General features: G+C 49.7%; 1 protein-coding gene across 1 annotated transcript in view; it reads right to left on the bottom strand.

Moving 5' to 3' along the window:
• The window catches only part of RYR1 (ryanodine receptor 1), a 170,535-nt gene that overhangs the window by 117,413 nt on the left and 28,612 nt on the right, over positions 1–24,510 (bottom strand). The window contains exons 6-21 of the mRNA XM_058196238.1: positions 22,942–23,020; positions 21,029–21,141; positions 19,484–19,577; positions 19,149–19,245; positions 15,996–16,070; positions 14,924–15,080; positions 13,852–14,016; positions 12,298–12,419; positions 12,018–12,204; positions 9,193–9,328; positions 8,428–8,523; positions 6,775–6,893; positions 5,879–6,012; positions 4,251–4,492; positions 1,122–1,314; positions 178–394 (exon numbers count right to left, since the gene is read on the bottom strand). Coding sequence (XP_058052221.1) covers positions 178–394; positions 1,122–1,314; positions 4,251–4,492; positions 5,879–6,012; positions 6,775–6,893; positions 8,428–8,523; positions 9,193–9,328; positions 12,018–12,204; positions 12,298–12,419; positions 13,852–14,016; positions 14,924–15,080; positions 15,996–16,070; positions 19,149–19,245; positions 19,484–19,577; positions 21,029–21,141; positions 22,942–23,020 — 2,226 coding nt within the window. The remainder of the gene's footprint in view (positions 1–177; positions 395–1,121; positions 1,315–4,250; positions 4,493–5,878; positions 6,013–6,774; positions 6,894–8,427; positions 8,524–9,192; positions 9,329–12,017; positions 12,205–12,297; positions 12,420–13,851; positions 14,017–14,923; positions 15,081–15,995; positions 16,071–19,148; positions 19,246–19,483; positions 19,578–21,028; positions 21,142–22,941; positions 23,021–24,510) is intronic.

The raw sequence follows: 24,510 nt of genomic DNA, 5'->3' as shown, positions 1-24,510 counted from the left end.
TTATTTATTTATTTTGTCACAATAAGTATATATAAGCATAAGCATGAAATAACTATACTATATATAAGCATATATATAAGCATAAGTATGTAATAACTATATTAATTGGATATATAATGGAAGGAAACAATAGGACAGGAACGGTAGGCACGCTTGTGCTCTTATGCACGTCCCTACCTGGATGGTATCCACAGGGTAGGGGGTGAAGGAGGTGTGGGACAAGGACTGGGTCGGCCCCAGGAGGTTCCGGATGCCATTGATGTCGTGCTTGTACTCCTTGATGGGCTCCACGCGCATCTTCTCCCGGGGGAGGACACCCTCGTAGCAGGGAGCGTAGCCCGGGGGTGGCAGGAATTTGAACTCTCCGTGGCGCCCCCCCAGGAGGAATCGCACTCTGGCAGGAAGGGAAAACATATCGATCAGAGGTAGATTTCATATAAGTTTACCACCCGTTTGCCACGCACCAAAAATGTCACTGCGCGCGGCTTGCACAGATGCATGAGGCTTAGAAAATGTGGCTAAATAGGACAGCATAGCACAGGGCAGGTCACCACTACCGGCTCACTCGAACCGGTCTGAACCGGCTGGATTCCAGCACTGACATCGATGCTTGTTCATTAATGGGCTGCATATATACTGGAACTCCTGCTCAAAATGAGTTTTTCTGATTTTATTCTGGGACGTTGGAGGGGCTGATATGGAGCAACTGACCCGGTCACACAGGAGTCCTTGCTTTACAACTATAGGTAGTCCTCGACTTACAACAGTTCATTTCCCGACCATTATAACGACCCTGAAAAAAGGGACTTAGGCAAGGGGTGAAAAAGGGGTGAAATGCTCCCTGTTCGGACCGGATCGCCCCATCCGGTAGCGATGGTGGCGGGTGGTTCGGAGAACCAGTAGCAAAAAGTCCTGACTTTGGTCGTTAAGTCAAGGACTACCTGTAGCGAACTTTCCGAATTTTGAACACAGGGATGCCGCAATGGTTAAGTGTGAACAATGGCCATAAATCACTTCTTCCAGCATCGTTGTAACTTTGAACAGTCACTAAATGGATGGGTCGTAAGTTGAGGGAGACCTGTAGATCTCATTTTTCACCCTACTGGGGGGGTCGAGCTTACTTGATGCCCGCCGAGAAGCTGATCACGGGGAAGAAAAGCCCGTCCAGGTTGAAGTTCTCAAACATGCCCTGCACCGGGAAGCCGTTGATACGGAACGAAATGCTGGGCACACTCAAATCCAGGCAGCAGCTCACCACGTCGTCCGCCCCCAGCATGTGCTGCCCGGGGGATGCCACGGCCCGAGCCACGCGGCCTGCGCCAAGCGGAAAGGAGACAAAGAGGGAAATCACTCCGAGAAGAACACGGTTGAAGAGCTAAAGGTGAGAGAGTGAGATGGGCTTAAAGCAGGGGTCTCCCACCTTGGTCCCTTTAAGACTTGTGGACTTCAACTCCCAGAGCAAAGCTGGCTGAGGAACTCTGGGAGTTGAAGTCCACAAGTCTTAAAGGGACCAAGGTGGGAGACCCCTGGCTTAAAGGATCTTGAAGAAGATTTCTGCTCAGTGAAACCAGAGCAGGATTTGATCAGCTGTTGATGGTCATAGAATTTGGACCTCTGTGTTTATTTGTTTATTTGTTAGGGTTGAGTTTTCCGGCAACCTTTAGGAGAGAAGGATGTCTAGGGAGATTCTCAGGTCATGGTTGTCCCAAAGGTGCTTTTGTTTTTCAAGAGGCAACTGGGCTTTTATGGTTTTTCTTTGAAGCTTCTCATCCAAGAAGCTTCTTCGGCTCTGATCGGATGGTGAGGAAGATTCATTTGCACGGCTCAGGTGAGCCTGAGGATACAGATGAACCTCCAAGTGGCCTCAACGACTCTCTCAACGGATGCAAATGAGCAGCTGTCTGCAAGGAGTAGAAATCCTTCCATTCCCCAACCATCCAGTCAGAGTTGAAGAAGCTTCCTGGATGAGAAGCGAAATGTCTTCAAAAGAAAAAAAAAACAAGAAAGTCCAGTTGCCTCTTGAAAAAAGCACCTTTGGGACCAGGGGAGAAGGCACAGTAGGAGCATCTGAGGGGGACACATCCACAAATATGTCCACCAGAAGGACTCTCTCGACTCTCTCAGATATCCTTGGGCCACTATTTGACAACTTTCTTTCTTTCTTTCTTTCTTTCCTTCCTTCTTTCTTTCTTCCCTTTTTTTCTTTCTTTCCTTTTTTCCCTTCTTTCTTTTTTTTCCCTTTTCTTTTTTTTTTCTTCCCCTTCCTTCTTTCCCCTTCCTTCCTTTCTTCCTTCCTTCTTTCTCTTTCTTTTTCTTTCTCTTTTTTCTCTCTTTCCTGCCCTTCTTTCTTTTTCTTTCTTTTTTTCTCTCTCTTTTTTCTTTCTTTTTTTTTTTTTCTTTTCTTTTTTTCCTTTTCTTTTCTTTTCTTTCCTTTTTCTTTTTCTCCCCCTTCCTTCCTTCCCTTTCCTTCCTTTCTTTCTTCCTTCCTTCTTCCTTTTTCTTTCTCTCTTTTTCTCTTTCCTTCCCTTCTTTTTCTTTCTTTCCTTCTTTCTTTCTTTTTCTCCCCTCTTTCCTTCCTTTCCTTTCTTTTTCTCTCTTTCTTTCTCCCACCCTTCCTTCCTTTCATTCTTTCTTTCGACTGAAACCCCAGATTAAAGCTTTCTCTTTCTTCTGCCTCTCCCCTAGAGGTTTCAAATGCTGCGTCAACCCATTTGCCCCGAGCGAATCAGCCACGGATGCTACGGAGCTCACCTGACCACAGGTGGAGACCATCAAAGCCAAAAGAATAAAGGTCATCCCCAACGCCGTTGCCGCCCCCAGCATGTGCTGCCCGGGGGATGCCACGGCCCGAGCCACACGGCCTGCGCCAAGTGGAAAGGAGACAAAGAGGGAAATCACTCTGAGAAGAACACGGTTGAAGAGCTAAAGGTGAGAGAGTGAGATGGGCTTAAAGCAGGGTCTCACCTTGGTCCCTTTAAGACTTGTGGACTTCAACTCCCAGAGCAAAGCTGGCTGAGGAACTCTGGGAGTTGAAGTCCACAAGTCTTAAAGGGACCAAGGTGGGAGACCCCTGGCTTAAAGGATCTTGAAGAAGATTTCTGCTCAGTGAAGCCAGAGCAGGATTTGATCAGCTGTTGATGGTCATAGAATTTGGACCTCTGTGTTTATTTGTTTATTTGTTAGGGTTGAGTTTTCCGGCAACCTTTAGGAGAGAAGGATGTCTAGGGAGATTCTCAGGTCATGGTTGTCCCTTTTGTTTTTCAAGAGGCAACTGGGCTTTTATGGTTTTTCTTTGAAGCTTCTCATCCAAGAAGCTTCTTCGGCTCTGACCGGATGGTGAGGAAGATTCATTTGCACGGCTCAGGTGAGCCTGAGGATACAGATAACCCTCCAGGTGACCTCAATGACTCTCTCAACGGATGCAACTGTCCAGCTGTCTGCAAGGAGTAGAAATCCTTCCATTCCCCACCATCCAGTCAGAGTTGAAGAAGCTTCCTGGATGAGAAGCGAAATGTCTTCAAAAGAAAAAAAACCCAAGAAAGTCCAGTTGCCTCTTGAAAAAAAGCACCTTTGGGACCAGGGGAGAAGGCACAGTAGGAGCATCTGAGGGGGACACGTCCACAAATATGTCCACCAGAAGGACTATCTCGACTCTCTCAGATATCCTTGGGCCACTATTTGACAACTTTCTTTCTTTCTTTCTTTCTTTCTTTCTTTCTTTCTTTCTTTCTTTCTTTCTTTCTTTCTTTCTTTCTTTCTTTCTTTCTTTCCTTCCTTCCTTCCTTCCTTCCTTCCTTCCTTCCTTCTTTCCTTCTTCCCTTTTTTCTTTTTCCTTCTTCTTTTTCTCTTTCTTTCTTCCTTCCTTCTTTCCTTCCTTCCTTTCTTCCTTCCTTCTTCTTTTCTTTCTCTTTTCTTTCTTTCTTTCTCTCTCTTTCTTTCTTTCTTTCTTCTTCCTTTTCTTTTCTTTCTTTCTTTCCTTCCTTTTCTTTTCTCCCCTTCCTTCCTTCCTTCCTTTCTTCCTTCCTTCTTCCTTTTCTTTCTCTCTTTCTTTCCTTCCTTCTTTTCTCTTTCTTTCCTTCTTTCTTTCTTTTCTCCCCTTCCTTCCTTTCATTCTTTCTTTCTTTCCTTCTTTCTTTCTTTTCTTTCTTTCTTTCTTTTTCTCTTTTCTTCTGCCTCTCCCCTAGAGGTTTCAAATGCTGCGTCAACCCATTTGTCCCGAGCGAATCAGCCACGGATGCTACGGAGCTCACCTGACCACAGGTGGAGACCATCAAAGCCAAAAGAATAAAGGTCATCCCCAACGCCGTTGCCGCCCCAGCCTTCTCCACCCCCTGGGTAGGGGCTGTAGCCTTCCGCCATGGCCCAGCCGACTCGCATATGCGTGGCCTGGGGGGTCACAAAAGGCTCCACCAAGTCCACAATCATCTCGTAATACCACTTCTTGTACTGGGTGGATCCTTCGTGGGTGCCCAGGAAGATGTTGGGGCGCATGCTGCAAAGAGGAGAGGAGAGACGGAAAAGAAAGGATCAGCACGGAAAACCGAGAACGTGGGGAAGAAGAAACCTGGCCTTGGACGGTCGCCAAAGAGCTAAGCAGACATTTATAAATATGTCCTCCGGGTCACCTGAGTGATGATCCTGGTTCCTGTAGTCTACTCAGGTGGCACCACTCAAGTGACCCTGAGGACACAGATATATCTCCAACCCTCTAAAACGGGTCTCCAACCTTGTCAACTTTAAGACTTGTGGACTTCAACTCCCAGAGTTCCTCAGCCAGCAAAGCTTTAGAACAGGGGCCTCCAACCTTGTCAACTTTAAGACTTGTGGACTTCAACTCCCAGAGTTCCTCAGCCACCAAAGCTTTAGAACAGGGGCCTCCAACCTTGGCCACTTTAAGACTTGTGGACTTCAACTCCCAGAGTTCCTCAGCCAGCAAAGCTTTAGAACAGGGGTCTCCAACCTTGGCCACTTTAAGACTTGTGGACTTCAACTCCCAGAGTTCCTCAGCCAACAAAGCTTTAGAACAGGGGTCTCCAACCTTGGCCACTTTAAGACTTGTGGACTTCAACTCCCAGAGTTCCTCAGCCAACAAAGCTTTAGAACAGGGGTCTCCAACCTTGTCAACTTTAAGACTTGTGGACTTCAACTCCCAGAGTTCCTCAGCCAACAAAGCTTTAGAACAGGGGCCTCCAACCTTGTCAACTTTTAGACTTGTGGACTTCAACTCCCACTTCAACTCCCAGACCCCTGGACTAGATGACCTCCAAGCTTTGCTGGCTGAGGGACTCTGGGAGTTGAAGTCCACGAGTCTTAAAGGGACCAAGGTTGGAGACCCCTGGACTAGATGACCTCCAAGCTTTACTGGCTGAGGGACTCTGGGAGTTGAAGTCCACAAGTCTAAAAGTTGACAAGGTTGGAGACCCCTGCTCCAAAAGGAGCCAAATGACCAGCTGTCTGCAAATATAAACCCTTCCATTCCCCACCATCCACTCAGAGCTGAAGAAGCTTCCCGGATGAGAAGCGAAACGTCTTCAAAGAAAAAAAAACCCAGAAAGTCCAGCTGCCTCCTGAAAAAGCACCTTTGGGACAACCGTGACCTCGATTGACTGAGAATCTCTACCGATTTCCCCCACCCTTCTAGTCTTCCATTAGAGATCTTAAGATCTGGTTTTGCTGGTTGGCCTGGGTTCTAGAGGAGGGAGGGTGTGGGTGCCATCATGGAGGTGGTTACTAAATTAAATACAAGTGTCCACCTCAACTCCATTGTCTACCCCCCAATCTATCCTTGGTGTCTTTCTCCTCTTCGACATCAGCCCATCCCCAGGAGACCCCCCCCCCACACACTTCAGAAGGATATCAAAGTGGGCCAAGCGTCTACCTGGTGACATGATTGATAAGCTTCGTTTGCAACAGCAGATCTCTCCCCGGCAGCAAGTTTTCGGTGATCAGGTTTTGATTGGAGCGGACGGCCACGCCGTTGCAGACACAGAGAGAGCAGAGAACATCCAGCACCTGCCAAGGGAAGAAGGGAAGAGCCACCGATGGGTTGGTTTGATTTGGGTTGGGTTAGGATGGGTTGGGTTGGGTTGGGTTGGGTTGGGATGAATTGGGGTGGGGTGGGTTGGGATGGGATGGGGTAGGGTGGGTTATGTTCGGATGGGTTAGAATGACTTGTGTTGTGTTGTGTTGGTATGAATTAGGATGGGGTGGGGTGGTTTGTGTTGGAATGGGTTGGGATGAGTTGGGTTAAGATGGGTTGGAGTAGAGTGTAGTATAGTGTAGTGAAGTCCACTACATTATAGTGTAATGTAGTGTAGTGTAGAGTAGAGTAGAGTAGAGTAGAGTGGAATAGAATAGTTTTAAAAGTTTGAAAGGCAGCTTTCTAGTCCTCACTAAACATCCCAACCCAACTCAAGATTCCATGAACTTTGGGCATTAGGGTCCCAGAAAGGCCCTAGGAAAAAAATAGGATCCTAAATGAGCATGAAAATGAATTTCATCCTCACAATATGCTGAGAAGAAAAGCAGCTACCCTACAGAGCAGAATTTAAGGCAGTGGCGAGTAACTATGCAACTTGACCCCCTTATGGACTTCAGCTCCCCGAATTCCTGAGCCAGCCAAGCTGGCTCAGGAATTCTGGGAGTTGAAGTCCACAAGTCATTGAACTTCCCCCCACCTGTATCCGGCCCCTTCTAAAGAGTGCGTTGCTTGCCACAAAATGTAGGAACGCCAGAAGAAAACCGCAAGCTGGGGTCAAGCTCACCGCCACCCACCTTGTGGTTGCGTCCGTGTTTGTCCAGAAGAGAGATGATGGATTTGATGTGGTTTTCCTGGATGATATTCAGCACTTCTGGACTTTCAATGAGGACACAATACAATACCTCCAAAATGCCTGAAGAATGAGATTGAGGAGAAAAATGAGATTAAGGAGTCTGTTTTCACACTTTGCTCCGTAACAATCCCCTGTGCTTTCCTAGTTAATTAAGATTAATTAAGTTCTTCTTCTCTTGGCAAGAATGTGTGGCTTAAAATGGCCGCCAACGGCCTTCTGTGAATCCATAAAAAATAAAAAAATCACGAACCGGGTGGAATACAGGTAAGTCCTCAGTTTACGACCACAACTGAGCCGAACATTTCCCGTTGCTAAGCAAAACAGCTGTTCGGTGAGTTGTGCCTCGTTTTACGACCTTGCTCGCCACCGTTGCTCAGTGAACCACTACAGTCGTTAAGTGAATGACACGGTTGTTAAGTGAGACTGGCCAAAGAGGATCGCGTGACCCAGAGACACTGAGACCATCATCAGTGTGAGTCAGTTGCCAAGCATCTGAATTTGGATCACGTGCCCGTGGCGATGCTCCAATGGTCGTAAGTGTGAGACATGTAAGTCGCTTTTTTCAGAGTGGTTGTAACTTCAAAGGGACACTAAACAAATAACGGTAAACCAGGGACTACCTGTAATCCCACTTCAGAGCAGGCCCTGAAAATTAAAGTAGATCCTTATCCTGACAAAGTGATCTGTTTTCCAGACCTAGTGGTTTCAGCGGCCCAGATCCCTTACTGCCTGGGGAGGGGAAGCCCCCCCTGTTCTGATCTAGGCTTCCTTAGAAAGTAAACAGCACCAACTTAGTCCTGGCAAACCTCTTTAATTCATACGGCTGTAAATTACTTTCATTTACAATCTGCAAGGCTTGATAAACAGTCTTTCAGAGGAAGGTTATCAACACCTACCTATCTCAGGTGGAACGCTGCCAAAGAGCTAATTTCCAGGCGCAGGGCAAGGCCAAACTTGGCACAGAGTCACAAACGGGATTTTCAAATCTTGAATCGGCCAGATGAACTAATTGCTTCCGGAAAAAGCTCACGTCCCATTAGCTCTTCTTTTATGTCTTATGGGAGGGGCCAATCATTTCCAAGCCTTACTCCCAAGTCGACCCTGTTTCCTTAATTGTTCCTGTCTCCGGGCAGCTCTGCGAAAGCGTACACTGGGAACAGGCTCACGCTGTTCTTCTGCCTTGCTGCTGTCAGACTCCGGAGGCTACATATAACTATCAGACGGCCTTGGCCCCCTTTCTGCCTCCGATGCAGAGCCCTTGTCCGAGCTTTACCCAGCCCCCAGGACTGGCCCAAGTTGCTCCCCAACCTCCTCACCATCCGATTCTGCTGCCAGCTCTGCTGGCCACTGGTGGGCCACAGCACCCCCCAAACAGCAACAGCACTTAGACTTTAGAGAGTCGGCCTCTTGCCCCCCAACAATCGGGTTCTCATTTGACTGACCTTGGGAGGACAGAAGGCTGAGTCGACCTTGAGCCAGTCAGGGTCGAACTGCTGGCAGTTGGCAGAGTTAGCCTGCAATACCGCATTCTCATCACTGTGCAACTCACGGCTCTTGAATTTGACCCCAACTTGCAATTTCCCCCTCCACTTACCAGAGGACGCCTCCAGCCGGTCCAGTTTGCTGACCAGCCAGTCCAGATTGTTGGAAAACAGGGCGCAGTTGGAACGGTTCCCACGGATCAGCGAGGCTGCGTGGCAGGAAGGCAAGAAGGGGGTTAGGCCCTCACTTCATCCCCACGACAAAATGTTAAGTCATTTGCCTGTCATTTAGCTTATCCTCCGAAGTAGTGGCGTAGTGTTTCTCCTCCTTGACAACTTGGCAGTGCATGGACTTCAACTCCCAGAATTCCCCAATCAGTGTGAGGTAGGATGGGGTTGACTGTCCCACCAGCACTGAAGATGTTACCTAGTTGGGTCATGCAACGTTTGCAAGCAAATCTCCAAGCTCAGAGAGCACCAAGGATTCCAGTCTTTCTCCTCCTCCCTCCCCCAAAAATCCTACTCCCTTCTAGCACTGATGTTGTTACCTAGTTGGGTCATGAAACGTCTGCAACCAAGCCACCAAGCCCATAGAGGACTCCATGAAACCGGTCTGCTTTCTGTACCCACAACCACCTGTTGTTTTTTTTCTAGGTTAGGTGCCCAGCAGACCCTTCTTCCCGGGGATCTCACAAAGCTAATGGCGGGGAGGGGGGCTTTGTAAAGCTAGCAAGTAAACCTCAAGTAAACCTCAAGTGATTTGCAGGTCCCTGCTCCCCACTAAGAGATTCCAACATGCTCCGGGATTGTGTTTCTGTTCAAAACACGGTCACCGGTCACCCAAATATACTGGGATCCTGTTTTCAAAGGCGACTCACCCAAGAGTTCATACAGCAGGTTCACAATCTCCTTCCAAGACTCGGCCGCGTCTTCTCCAGCGAACTCAGCAAAGTGTGCAGCCGTGCTGTAGACGTTGAGACGGTCAATGCAGTTCAGGACGAGGGTGATCATACCCTGGGAAAACCAATCAGTCAGAACAGAGCTGGAAGGGACCTTGGAGGTCTTCTAGTCCAACCCTCCGCTCAAGCAGGAGATCCTCTACCCGTGATGGCAAACCTTTGGCACGTGGAGCCATATCTGTGGGCATGCAAGCGTTGCCCTAGCTCAGCTCCGGCGCTCATGTGTGTGCTGGCCGCCTAATTTTCGAGCCTTTTGGTCCTACTGGAAGTCGGGAAATGGGCCATTTCCGGCCTCCAGAGGGTCTGGTGCGGGGGGGGGGATGCCGTTTTTTGCCCTCCCCAGGCTCCAAGAAAGGCTCTGGAGCCTAGGGAGGGTGAAAAACGGGCCTAGCGGGCCCACCGGGCCATTGCATGCCAAAAGCAGGGGGAGCGCAGCGCATGCATGGGAGGCGGGGCACATTGAATTATGGGTGTGGGCACGTACGCACGTGAACGCCCCCCCCCCCCCCACTCCCCCCACCTTTGGCATGTGTTTCAGACAACTGGCTGTCCAGTCTCTTCTTAAAAACCTCCAGTGGTGAAGCACCCACAACTTCTGGAGGGAAGCTGTTCCCACTGGTTAATTTTCCTCCCTGTTAGGAACTTTCTCCTCAATTCCAGGTTGCTTCTCTCCTTGGTTCGGTTCCATCCATTGCTTCTTGTCCTGCCTTCTCGTGCTTTGGAGAATAAGCTGACCCGCTCTTCTTGGTGGCAGCCCCTCAAATACTAGAAGACTGCTATCATGTCCCCTCTAGTCCTTCTTTTCTCTAGACTAGCCTGCATCCTGCATAGTGGTTTATAGCAGGGGTCTCCAACTGTTTTGTCCCTCCTCGCCTCCATCCAAGTGATGGCTTGATTAGCCGGCACTATCAGCTCTGGCAGCAAAATAGCGAGCGTCTGCCAAGTGTCTCTGTTATCTCCCTTGACGCCGATGAGTCACCCAGGAACAAACAGTACTTCAGCTCTTAGTTAAGCAGTTAATTTGCCTGCTACGAAGAGGCACAGCAGTTCTTGCTGCCTTTATATCCTGTGGGGTGTGGCTCCATGACTCAGCACTTCCTAAGCCTGCCCCACCCCTGCTTCTGTTGTTTCCGCCTCTCCTGCCTATGAAACCTAGGGTCCAGCCAGGCCTGATTGCCATCAGCTGGGTCTGGAGGCGTGGCCTGGGGAGGGGAGAGTCAGGGGACGGAGGCCTCGTTATCTCCTCCACCTGGCCTGCCTCTGGCTCCTGGAGCTGAGCCTGGGAAGCCGGTGCTCCCGAGGTAAGTCCTGACGGCCCTTCCCCCTCACTTTCCAAGTTACTTTCTGGCAGGAGGCCCGGCTCGGGGGGCGCAGACACAACACCAACCTTGGTCCCTTTAAGACTTGTGCACTTCAACTCCCAGAGTCCCTCAGCCAGCTTTGCTATTCTCCCGAATAGCCGGGAACTGGCTGAATCCCACCACTGCCCCTACTCGTTCTTTTCCCTAAACACAAGAGACCCAATTCCTGCAACCGTTCTTCGTATGTTTTAGCCTCCAGGCCTCTAATCCTCCTGGTTGCTTTCTTCTGCACTTTTTCCAGGGTCTCTCAACAACTTTTTTTTCATATGACGGGGACATCATATCATAAAATTATCAGCATATTATAAAATTGTCTACAAAAGTAAAAGCCACAAAAATTAAAAACACACTCCAAAAGACTGAAAACCCAAATCCGGTTAGAGGCTCCCGGAGAAACCTGTCTCTCAAGTAGTGGAAATTAAACAAGAACGTAAGCAAAAAATAATCAAAAGACTGTCTTCCCGAGCAACCGGCTAAACGTAGCATTTTTATGCTGACATCTCCTCTAATCCAGGGGTCTCCAACCTTGGTCCCTTTAAGACTTGTGGACTTCAACTCCCAGAGTTCCTCAGCCAGCTTTGCTCCCAGGGACTCTGGGAGTTGAAGTCCACAAGTCTTAAAGGGACCAAGGTTGGAATATTATGCCATATGAACCCCTTTATGAAATTGTTTATAAAAATACTTATGTGCAAATATAAGCATGAGCAAGTTTTGAGAAATTGCTTATGTGCAAAAATATCAGCATAGGTAAGTCTGGCTAATTATTATCATGTAAGCAGAAATCTGTTTGATGCCAAGGTTGCAAAGATGTTGGCCTGTAAATGTATCAACACCTTTGAGATAGCCACAGAACATTCCTTCTCTGATAAGGCTTACTTCACAGAGCTTCAAAAGAAGTTGCTCCCACACACAATTATATGAGATTTATTAGTATGTAGAGTCAGGATGTTTCAAGATGTATTTCTGTTTGCTGTACCACGTAGGCAAAAAGCAGAGAACAAAGAGCCACCTCATGGTAAAACTCCTCCCAAGAATCATGAGCTTTCTCCCAAAATCATAGGCTTGTGGATGTGCTTGCAGTCACGTGTTCACATGTTGAATATATGCTAATATGTAACCTCCCCTGCTTACCTTCTGTAACCCACCCCTAACCCCTAATCTTAATAAAAGGGTTGTCTCGAGCTAGCTCGGGGCTCGTTCATCCCGAGGAGAATTGGACTCCGTGTCTTCGTTCTCACTCCGTCTGGCGCAGGGACTGCCCGGACCCTTTCGTGGCGAGCCCGCTGGCCGCGAGAAACGCTACAGACCAAGGTTGGAGAGCCCTTGTTTATAGGATAACCAATCTGCTTTCTAGTCACCATGAGGTCAGTACGAGGAGCTTACCTCCTCCTGGAAGAGGTTCTGCCTGTTCTTTAGGGAACGGAGCTTGGTCTGCTTCTCTTCGTGCTGGAGGTCTTCTTCGGGGTGCTGGAAGTAGTTGATGAGATCCTGCAAGCTGAGAATCATCCCTTCAATGGGAAGAGTCACCGGAGTGCTGGACTTGGCCTTCCCGAGCAGAGTGTCCAGGCCTCTGGAGGACGGAGAAAGCAGGAGTCAAGAGACTAACAACAGCTCCCAAGAAGCTAGTCCCCGGTGATCCCAGCGACCCCCCCGTGACGCTTACTTGATGAACTGGTTATAAAGTCCCGAAGTGTTGTAGATCATCCGCGCGGCTTGGGATTGCTCGTGTTGGCAGCGGGTCAGCGAGAGGGCATCGTCCATATGCCCTTCCTGATGCAAGATGGCCTGTGGATGTGCAGAGATGCGTTAAGAAAGCTCGTGGGTTCCTAAGCCCAGAAGGTACCTTGGAGGTCTTCTAGTACAGGGGTCCCCTATCCCTGGGCCACAGCCCACTACCGGGCCTTGAGCCATTCAGAACCAGGCCGCAGAAGTGGCAGGCGAGCGTCCGCGCACATCCACAGTGGTATGAGCAGCAGCCAAGCATGCGCACGCATGCTCCATTTATGCAAGTGGCGAGCGCATAATGTGTGCTGCTCGTGCTAATGGAGCTGCATACTGTTCAGACCCGGCTCCCAAACATGACAAACCCTCTGAAGTTAAATCAATGATTCCTTTATTAGGAGCGTCAGCAGCCCTAGCAAAAAGTTTCTCTCTCAACGCCAGCTAACAAATCCGTCCATCCGGAAGATAAATAGTTGTCTGCCACATCTATTCATCTCCGTCCCCTGCCTTTTATCCCCAGAGGTAGGGTGGTGCTTCACTAGCAGCGGTGGCTCTTCCATCCCAAGGACCGGCCCATAGATTTCCACTGCTCTCCTCTCCTCTGCCTTCTGCGCATCCACACATCAGGCACTGGATCCAGCTGTTCCTCCTCTTCCTCATCAGCCACCTCCAGACCTGGGGGCTGTTGACTCTCCATCTGAGGGCTGACGGACAGCCCAGGCTCCACCTCTGTCTCAATCTCTCTGACAGCTCCATTCCCTCTCCCCTCTCGGAGCTCTCAGGTTGCCTTAATGCTGACAGTGACTCCCACGCCTCTTCCTCCTCTGATTCGGCTGATGGAAGAACCGGCAGCCGACAGGCCATTCACACAGAACCATCACCTCTCCCTCCCTGCCGATCCACAAAGCCGAAAAGGTTGGAGAACTCTGTTCTGGTCCAACCTGTTGCCCAAGACAGGAGCCCTTATATTCAGCAACTAAGGCAGTTGTGAGTCTCATGGCAGCGATCCAACAGTCCAGTACTGGATTCTGGGCCAGGAGCATCTTGCTTTTATGAGGTCTACGTTGGGCGGCTGTTGTGCCTCGTCCGCTTTCCCCGCAGCCGGGGCCTTCTTATCTGCTTCCGAACGCTGAGGAATGTCCTAGCATGCCTCCCGGCCCCAGCCCTGGCTCCATGCCCAGACAGACTGAGGAAGAGGAAGCGCCTCCAGCCCCCAGCCCTGGCTCCACGCCCAGGCAAACGGAGCCACACCCCATGGCCTATATAAAGGATCTGCTTTCTGGCATTCTCTGAGTCAGGCAAAGTCTACCTTATCTTGCTGAAGTCACTTTCTGGTCTCCTGCCTGCCTTGAGAACTTTGCTAGGACTTTGGCAGAGCTGCAGAGGCACACCTGATTCGGATTTCCCTGACCCGGCCGTCAGCGGAGGAGTGGGACACGACAGCGGCAAAGAAATCGAATAAATAAATAAATAAACCTCACCAGCCACAACTTACCCTTCTCTTGAGCACACCCAGACGCATCGCCTTGGCGTCGGCGGCTGCATAGGTCACCCAGAGACCACTGTCCACGTGTTGCACGAAGCACATGGACTCTCCGTATTTGATCTCCGGGGCACCCATGCCTTCCACATCTCGTTTTGGGGCCACGTCTAGCTTTTCCTGAAAGAGAGGAAGGAGAAGGAGATGTCAGGCTTGAAAGACCAGATCCACGTGGGAAGATTCAATGGAACTGAATTATTGCTGAAAGGTCTATGCCAGAGGTGTCCAAACTTGGCAACTTTAAGGCTTGTGGACTTCAACTCCCAGAATTCCTCAGCCAGCTTTGTTTGGACACCCCTGGTCTACGCAAAGGAATTTTCTCAATTAAGGTTAGCACCTGCTTGGAGTTAGATAAGGATCAGTGGAATTCAAGGGAGGTTCATTTGCGAGTATGTAGGGATTCTAAGCCTTTAACGCCGCCCCCAGTTTCTGCCATTCCTTCCCCTACAGGAGCAGAAATTCCGGTGAAATCCCCTAAACTGTTCCAAAATGTGGAGATCTTTCAAACACAAATGTAGGAGGAGGGCTCCACCTACTCACTACAGGCCCTCGATACAGGCCCTGATGAAATTACCTAGTTAGGTAATGAAATGTTTGCAAGCAAACAACCAAGCTCAGACAGCACCAAGAACTCCACCGCTGAAAAACAGACATCCAAGTTTCTCAATCCGAGTAAATTCCAGATGTGTGGACTCGTTAAGTTCCAGAACTCTCCACAGGGAGCGTGCTGCTTGAGGGATTCTGGGAGTTGAAGTCCACAGCTCTGGAAGTCATCAAAGTAGAGAAATGTTGCTTGACAGCATGGCCTTTAGGACAGGGGTCTCGAACCTTGGCAACTTTAAGACTTGTGGACTTCAACTCCCAGAACTCTGGGAGTTGAAGTCCACAAGTCTTGAAGTTGCCAAGGTTCGAGACCCCTGTTTTAGGACACTTTCAATCTCTCCAAGAGAACTGTAGTCCAGATATTCACCCTCTTTTGAAGCCCCTTCTGGGCAGGATCAGCCCCTAACACGAGGACACCTCTCACCTTTGAGACCCGGAAGCAAAACGATGTTGCTTTAGTGTGCGCCTTCTCAGCATCCACCACAACTAGCCCTTTCTCCTCAGTCAGGGCCAAGTAGCGTCCCGTGGTGACATGACGGACACGAAATGGTTGACCCCACTTCATGTGGCTGCCGCTCCAGCTGTTAGGACAGAAGGAATCCCAGGTTTAACAATAAGGAGGACACCGTTCGGTTTAGTTTGGGTTGAAGATAGCCAGTATCTCCTTGTTGATGGCTTAGCACATCACGATAGGCCAAACCAAGATAGCAATAGCACTTAGATTTACATAGCACTTCATACAGCCCTCTCTAAGCGGCTTACAGAGTCAGCCTCTTGCCCCCAACAAACTGGGTCCTCATTTTACCGACCTTGGAAGGGTGGAAGGCCGAGTCAACTTTGAGCCCCTGGTGAGATTTGATTTGCCAAACTGCTGGCAGCTGGTGATCAGCAGAACTAGCCTGCAGTACTGCACTCTAACCACTGCACCACCGTGGCTCATATGACACCGTGGCTCATATGATATCATAGATGGTTTCCCAAAAACGGAAACATTCTCTTCTAAAGATGGTTGATCCCATAAGCCAGGGGTGTCAAACTCAAGGCCCGCGGGCCAGGTACGGCCTTCGATATGGTTGGATTCAGCCCGTGGGGACATTGCGGTCTGCCCGCGTCGCTTCAGCCCGGTCTACCCAATGCGAAGAGGAAACATGCCAGCAGTTTGGAGATTGGTGTCAAGCTGGCCACGCCCACCCAGTTGGGCACACCCAATGAGTGTTGTCAAGCTGGTCACACCCACCTAGTTGGCCACTCCCCCCCCGAGGTCAACCACAGCCCTGATGTGGCCCTCAATGAAATTGAATTTGACACCCCTGCCATAAGACGTCGATAAGACATGATTTAGTTCAACATGGATACAGACCAGCCTATCCCCAATCAGATTTAATTTACTTTTCTGCCCAAGCAAGTGAACACCAGCTTGAGGTAAGAACTTTGCAGAAGAAAGGTCCAAGGTAAGGGAGAAGATGAAGACCAAAGCATGGGAAAAACCAACCTACCTGATGCGCAGGGGCTCCAGGCGCCAGAGGGATCGGGCCTGGGAACAGACGGCACCTCCTTCATAGTTCACCACCCTGCAGAAGAAAGTTTAAAACGAGGTTAGGACTTAGCCAACAGAAACTTTAAGACTTGTAGACTTCCAACTCCCAGAATTCCTCAGCCGGGCCAAGTCCACAAGTCTGAAATTTGGAGATCCTTGTTTTATGGTTTCACGCAACATCTGAATCCAGCCAATAAGGCTTGCGAATGTGGCCGGCTATGCACTCCACACGCCACCACTTGCTTCCAGGAGTTGCGAGTGCTCCATAAGTGGAGGTTTTTCAGAAGAGATTGGGTAGCCCTGTGTATGGAATAGGAATAGGGTTTCCTTCCTGAGCCGCGGGTTGGACTAGAAGACCTCCAAGGTCCCTTCCAACTCTGTTATTCTGTTCTGTTAAGGCTTGCCTATTCATCTCTGGCCAGTGGTGAAATCCAATTTTTTTTACTACTGGTTCTGTGGCCGTGGCTTGGTGGCCGTGGTATGGCTTGGTGGCGTGACAGGGGAAAGATATTGCAAAATCCCCATTCCCTCCCCACTCCAGGGGAAGGATACTGCAAAATCCCTATTCCCACCCCACTCTTGGGGGAAGAATACTGCAAAATCCCCATTCCCTCCCCACTCCTGGGGGAAGAATACTGCAAAATCCCCATTCCCTCCCCACTCCTGGGGGAAGAATACTGCAAAATCCCATTCCTCCCACTCCTGGGGAAGAATACTGCAAAATCCTTCCTCCCACTCCTGGGGAAGAATACTGCAAAATCCCATTCCTCCCACTCCAGGGAAGGATACTGCAAAATCCCTATTCCCACCCCACTCTTGGGGAAGGATACTGCAAAATCCCATTCCACCCCACTTCAGGAAAGAATACTGCAAAATCCCCTTCCTCCCCACTCCTGGGGAAGAATGCTGCAAAATCCCATTCCTCCCCATTCCTGGGGAAGGATACTGCAAAATCCCATTCCACCCCACTTCAGGGAAGGATACTGCAAAATCGCCATTCCCACCCCACTCCTGGGGGAAGAATACTGCAAAATCTCCATTCCCAGCCACTCCTGGGGGAAGAATACTTCAAAATCTCCATTCCCACCCACTCCTGGGAGAAGGATACGGCAACATCTCCATTCCCACCCCAATCCAGTGGAAGGATACTTCAAAATCCCCATTCCCTCCCCACTCCTGGGGGAAGAATACTGCAAAATCTCCATTCCTGCCCCACTCCAGGGAAAGGATACTACAAAATCCCCATTCCCTCCCCACTCCTGGGGGAAGAATACTGCAAAATCCCCCTTCCCTCCCCACTCCTGGGGGAAGAATACTGCAAAATCCCCATTCCCTCCCCATTCCTGGGGGAAGGATACTGCAAAATCTCCATTCCTACCCCACTCCAGGGGAAAGATACTGCAAAATCCCATTCCTCCCCACTCCTGGGAGAAGAATACTGCAAAATCCCCCTTCCCTCCCCACTCCTGGGGGAAGGATACTGCAAAATCTCCATTCCTTCCCCACTCCAGGGGAAGGATACTGCAAAATCCCTATTCCCACCCCACTCTTGGGGGAAGGATACTACAAAATCCCCATTCCCACCCCACTTCAGGGGAAGAATACTGCAAAATCCCCATTCCCTCCCCACTCTTGGGGGAAGAATACTGCAAAATCCCCATTCCCTCCCCACTCCTGGCGGAAGAATACTGCAAAATCCCATTCCCTCCCACTCCAGGAAGGATACTGCAAAATCCCTATTCCCACCCCACTCTTGGGGGAAGGATACTGCAAAATCCCCATTCCCACCCCACTTCAGGGGAAGAATACTGCAAAATCCCCATTCCCACCCCACTTCAGGGGGAGAATAATGCAAAATCCCCCTCCCCTCCCCACTCCAGGGAAGGATACTGCAAAATCCCCTTCCTCCCCACTCCTGGGGAAGAATACTGCAAAATCCCATTCCTCCCCACTCCTGGGGGAAGAATACTGCAAAATCCCCATTCCCTCCCCACTCCTGGGGGAAGAATACTGCAAAATCCCCATTCCCTCCCCACTCCTGGGGGAAGAATACTGCAAAATCCCCCTTCCCTCCCCACTCCTGGGGGAAGAATACTGCAAAATCCCCATTCCCTCCCCACTCCTGGGGGAAGGATACTGCAAAATCTCCATTCCCTCCCCACTCCAGGGGAAGGATACTGCAAAATCCCTATTCCCACCCCACTCTTGGGGGAAGGATACTGCAAAATCCCCATTCCCACCCCACTTCAGGGGAAGAATACTGCAAAATCCCCATTCCCTCCCCACTCCTGGGGGAAGAATACTGCAAAATCCCCATTCCCTCCCCACTCCTGGGGGAAGGATACTGCAAAATCTCCATTCCCTCCCATTCCTGGGGAAGGATACTGCAAAATCTCCATTCCTACCCCACTCCAGGGGAAAGATACTGCAAAATCCCTATTCCCACCCCACTCTTGGGGGAAGAATACTGCAAAATCCCCCTTCCCTCCCCACTCCTGGGAGAAGAATACTGCAAAATCCCCCTTCCCTCCCCACTCCTGGGGGAAGGATACTGCAAAATCTCCATTCCTTCCCCACTCCAGGGGAAGGATACTGCAAAATCCCTATTCCCACCCCACTCTTGGGGGAAGGATACTGCAAAATCCCCATTCCCACCCCACTTCAGGGAGAGAATAATGCAAAATCCCCCTTCCCTCCCCACTCCTGGGGGAAGAATACTGCAAAATCCCCATTCCCTCCCCATTCCTGGGGGAAGGATACTGCAAAATCTCCATTCCTACCCCACTCCAGGGGAAGGATACTGCAAAATCCCCATTCCCTCCCCACTCCTGGGGGAAGAATACTGCAAAATCCCCCTTCCCTCCCCACTCCTGGGGGAAGGATACTGCAAAATCCCCATTCCCTCCCCACTCCTGGGGGAAGGATACTGCAAAATCCCCCTTCCCTCCCCACTCCTGGGGGAAGGATACTGCAAAATCTCCATTCCCACTCTACTCTGGGGCCAGCCACAGGTGGTATTTGCCGGATTTTCCGAACTGCTCAAAATTTCCGCTACCAGTTCTCCAGAATCTGTTGGATTTCACCCATCTCCGGCTCTATTCAAGAGACTCGCCTGCGTTGCTCTTCATTCTGGTCCGTGGTGGAGATGGTGAGGCATTCGTCCATGTGGCCGTGGAAGAGGCGCATGACATGGCCACCAGTCACACACCCTTGGGGGGGCAGAGAGAGGAGAGGGCAGAGTGAGTCAACAACCGCCTCCAGATCCCGAGATGGCAAGAGGGCAAGATTGGAATGAAAGGCCAAGGTCAACCCAACTCCCATCCCAAGGCGCAGACTCGCTTCCGCAGCTCATGGACCACCTTTGCTGAAAACATCCACCGCGTTATCTGAACTCTGGGAAGGCCAAAGAAACTCTGTCCCACCCACCCACGCAAAGACAACACACACCTTCCTCGCAGCCAGAACTGATGGGATTCATGTTCCAAAGGGTTTGCATGAAGGAGGCATCGGCTTGGAGTTCTCCACTGGCGGTGGACAAGTGCTGGAGAAGACAAAGGCCACCCACGTCAATGGTCAGGCCAGAAGGAAAGAGCAGGGGTGTGTGTGTGCGCGAGGGGAGTAGGAATGATTGTTTCCCAGAGCAAGGTTTAATTAAAGTAAAGCAACCACAACATGTGCTGAAGTGGTTAAGAAACTGGCCTAGAAACCAGGAGAATGTGATTTCTTGTACCGCTTTAGGCCTGTAAGCTGGCTGGGTGACTTTGGGCCAATCACCAGGAGACAGTGAATTCTAGTCCCGCCATAGGCATGAAAGCAACTAGGTGACTTTAGGTCAATCACCAGGAGACTGTGATTTCTAGTCCCGCCTTAGGCATGTAAGCTGGCTGGGTGACTATGGGCCAATCACCAGGAGACTGTGAGTTCTAGTTCCCCTTAGGCATGAAAGCCAGCTGGGTGACTATGGGCCACTCACCAGGAGACTGAGAGTTCTAATCTCACCTTAAACAGGAAAGCAACTGGGTGCCTTTGGGCCAATCACTAGGAGACAGTAAGTTCTAGTCCCGCCTTAGGCCTGTAAGCCGGCTGGGTGACTTTGGCCAATTACCAGAAGACAGTGAATTCTAGTCCCGCCATAGGCCTATAAGTTGGCTGGGTAACTTTGGGCCAATCACCAGGAGACTGAGAGTTCTAGTCTCACCTTAAACAAGAAAGCAACTGGGTGACTTTGGACCAATCACTAGGAGCCACTGAGTTCTAGTCCCACCTTAGGCCTGTAAGCTGGCTGGGTGACTTTGGGCCAATAACCAGGAGACTGTGACTTTTAGTCCCGCCTTAGGCCTGTAAGCTGGCTGGGTGACTTTGGGCCAATCACCAAGAGACGGTGAGTTCAAGTCCCGCCTTAGGCATGAAAGCAACTAGGTGATTTTGGGCCAATCACTAGGGGACAGTGAATTCTAGTCCCGCCTTAGTCATGAAAACTGATTGGGTGACTGGTCCAATCGCTCGCTCTCTTTCTCTTGGCCCAACCCATCTCAGAGGGTTGCTATTGTGAGAAAAACAAGAGTAGGAAGGAAACAGCAGCTATATTCGATGTCTTGAGTTACTTCTAAAGTAATATAGATAAAAAATGTAACAAATAAATGAATAAAGACTGTGTTTGTCAACCTGAGCAACTTTAAGACGGGTGGACATCAACACCTAGAATTCCCTAGTCCAGGGGTCTCCAACCTTGGCAGCTTTAAGACTTGTGGACTTCAACTCCCAGAATTCCTCAGCCAGCTTTGCTGGCTGAGGGATTCTGGGAGTTGAAGTCCACAAGTTTTAAAGTTGCCAAGGTTGGAGACCCCTGCCCTAGCCAGTCTGGCTGCCTAGGGAATTCTGGGAGTTGACATCCACCCGTCTTAAAAGTTGCCCAGGAAAACCAGCCAACGTGTGTCACCCACAACCTGAACCTCCGCCTCGAAGGCACCGCCGCCATACTTGGACACGCACCAGATACCGCTCGGAGGAGACGCTAACGAGGATAAGGTCGTCCCCCACGCGCACCTTCTCCCCTTCTGACCGCTGCTTCGAGGCAGGGTGGATGGTCCACCAACACGCTTCCCCTGCGGATGGGAGAAGGAAGACTCGTGGGCGGCTATCCAAACGCCCGCCGAGAACCCAAGCACATTTTCCCGCACAGCCATGCAGCATTCCTTCCCCGGCTCGACCTGGCAGGGGACGATGGGTGTCGTAGGGCAGCCTTTCGGAAAAGAAAGATGGCAGCCAACGGCAAGAGGGTCTCTGTCTGTCCGTTAGTTCCATCATGCTTTGAAATCCCACCCAACTGCTTACTTCCCGTCCAATGCAGAGGGAAAAGTAAACCATGCAAATTATGCACCAATATGCAATTTATGCATGGAGGGAGGCCTCGGTATGGAATGAAATTTCTATCATACAGTTCTGCTCGGCTGGAGAATTCATGCAGATCACCAAACTCTGCTTCTACGTGGTCAACCCAGTTTCGGTTACAGGTTGTCTTCAACTTACGACCGCAATAGGGACTGGAATTTCCATCGCTTAGCAAGGTGGTTGCTAAGTGAGCCGTAGCCGGTTTTTGTTTTTTTTTGGTCACGGTTGTTAAGCGAATCACAGACTCGATAAACGAGAATCCGGCTCTGCTTATCTGGCTGGGGAAGTCGCAAATGGCGGTCGCATAACCTCCGGAGGCTACAAATGTCATTAAGTACAGATAGGTCCTCGACTTACAAGCGCGATTGGGCCCAAAATTTATGTGACTAAGCGAGAAAGGTGTTAAGTGAAGTTTTTTGACCCATTTTACGGCTTTCCTTGCCACATTTGTTAAGCAAATCACTGCGGTTGTTAAATGAGTCACCCGGTTGTTAAGTGAATCTTGCTCCCCCCCCCGTGGACTTTGCTCGTCAAGACGGTCGCGAACATTGGTCACATGACCCGGGGACACTGCAACCGTCATAAACCTGAGTCAGCTGTCAAGCATCCGAACGTAAATCGCGTGCTGCGACGGTTGTAAGTGTGAAAAACGGTCATCGGTCACTTTTTCCGGTGCCGTCGTCACTTCGAACGGTCACTAAATGGACCGTTGTAAGCCGAGGACTAGCTGTGCATGCTGGCAGCCATCTGCCTGACTTTTGGTCCCGTGGGGATGCAGAAATAGTTGTGAGTGTGAAGACAAGCTGTAAGTCACTGTTTTTCAGTGCTATCATAACCTTAACAATACATTTCTTGGCAGTCAAGGGCTACGGGTACCTGGGTAGGTGGCGGCTAATGAGGATGATAAGAAAACGAGAACAAGAACAAGAATGTATACATTGTACACTGCCCAGAGCATAAATAAAGTATAAGTAGAAATAAATATTAATACATAAAAAACCTAACCCAAACTGCATTTACTTTTAAGCTGCTTAAAATTCTTAGGGGGGGGGCACACAGAAAAATTGGAATAGACCCATGTAGAATCTGATAGGTAAATTCTTCCTCCCCGTCCCTTCAAGCCATCCCATACAAGCCCAGAACCGTGGGAGCTGTAAGTTACCTTCCGTCGTGAGCTAAAAACATACTTATTTACTCAAGCAGGACTGGCATAAATAGTTGATTTTAAATTGGGGTTTTAGAGATTTTAAACATTTGTAAATTTTTTAAATTATCGGCCATTTATTAATAGTTTCTTTTAATTTCTTTTAATTGTATATACTCTGTATTTTATTTCGGCTGTACACCACCCTGAGTCCTTCGGGAGAAGGGCGGTATAAAAATCTAATAAAATAAATAAATAAATAAATAAATCAAAGATCATCTAGTCCAACCCTCTGCATCCTGCAAGAACACCCATCAGCACCCCCCTCCCCCCCCGATTGTTCCCTTGAGAGCTCCACCACGTCACATACCTGAAGCATCTTCTTGAAGGCCCACGTCAAAGGCGAGTTTATCCGTCAAGGAACGCGAGGTGGTCAAGCAGCTTAAATACTAAACGTTGGGAAGAAGAAAGGTTCTGGATAAGCCAGGATTCCTGGCTTGTGTATAAGCCAGGATTCCTGGCTTGTGTATGAGCCAGGATTCCTGGCTTATCTCAAATACAAAAATCAGTGCAAAAAAAAAAGTAGTCTAGACCAGGAATGTCAAACCTTAGCGACTTCTAAGTCTTGTGGACTTCAACTCCCAGTATTCCCCAGCCAGCCATGGGGAATTCTGGGAATTGAAGTCCACAGGTCTTCAGGTTGCCTAGGTTGGACACCTCTGGTCTAGACAATGTGATGACTGGCCACAAATGTGGGGAGTTTGTTGATGCAACTTATGTTTCAGACAAAGAACACTAGATTGAGATTGTTCCCGTAATGTATAACGGAGTTTAGACTGCCTATAAAGCAACCTTGGCCACTTTAAGATGAGTGGACTTCAGCTCCCAGAATTCCCCAGGCAGGAGGTTGAAATCCACCTGTCTTAAAACTGGCAAAGTTGAAAAACACTATGGTAGGGTTTTGCGATGGCGAAACGATAACCCAGGGTTCAAAAACAGGAGGAGGGAACCTTATGTCTGTTTGCTGCCTTGAGTTATTTGTAAATTAATAAAGGCAGGACAAAAATAGACAGGGGGCGGGGCGGTTTCTACCAGTTTGGACCGATTCGGGAGAACCGGTAGCTCCAACAATCAGCTGGGAGCAAACCAGTTCGCTCTGACGATCAGGTTGGCTCACCCAGGGGTGAAAATGCTCCCGGTTCTGACTGGACCTGGTGATCCGTTAGCGCCATGTTTGGTGGTTTGGCGATTCGGTAGCGATGGCGTAGCAAAGCTCCGCACACCCACCCAGATGTCATTACTTCCTGGTTTTAACCAGGAAATAATGTGTTTTTTACCTTCTGCGCATGCACAGAAGATTTTGCGCATGCGCAGGTCTGCAAGCGCATGTGACGCATGCACGAGAAAAGAGGGCGCATCTGCTGGCTGAGGAACTCTGGGAGTTGAAGTCCACAAGTCTTAAAGGGACCAAGGTTGGAGACCCCTGGACTAGATGACCTCCAAGCTTTGCTGGCTGAGGGACTCTGGGAGTTGAAGTCCACAAGTCTTAAAGGGACCAAGGTGGGAGACCCCTGGACTAGATGACCTCCAAGCTTTGCTGGCTGAGGGACTCTGGGAGTTGAAGTCCACAAGTCTTAAAGGGACCAAGGTTGGAGACCCCTGGACTAGATGACCTCCAAGCTTTGCTGGCTGAGGGACTCTGGGAGTTGAAGTCCACAAGTCTTAAAGGGACCAAGGTTGGAGACCCCTGGATTAGATGACCTCCAAGCTTTGCTGGCTGAGGGACTCTGGGAGTTGAAGTCCACAAGTCTTAAAGGGACCAAGGTGGGAGACCTCTATATCTAGTCCAACTCCCTACTCAGGCAGGAAACCCTACACCACCAGGTTGAAGACAGAAGCTTCTAAGAAGATAGGTTTGAACTGATCCAATGAATTGACG

This window comes from Ahaetulla prasina, chromosome 10 (genome assembly GCF_028640845.1).
Source record: "Ahaetulla prasina isolate Xishuangbanna chromosome 10, ASM2864084v1, whole genome shotgun sequence".
NCBI classification, from domain to species: Eukaryota; Metazoa; Chordata; class Lepidosauria; order Squamata; family Colubridae; genus Ahaetulla; species Ahaetulla prasina.
The sequence above is the reverse complement of the archived record's forward strand: the minus strand, read 5'-3'. Positions and strand labels throughout refer to the sequence as shown.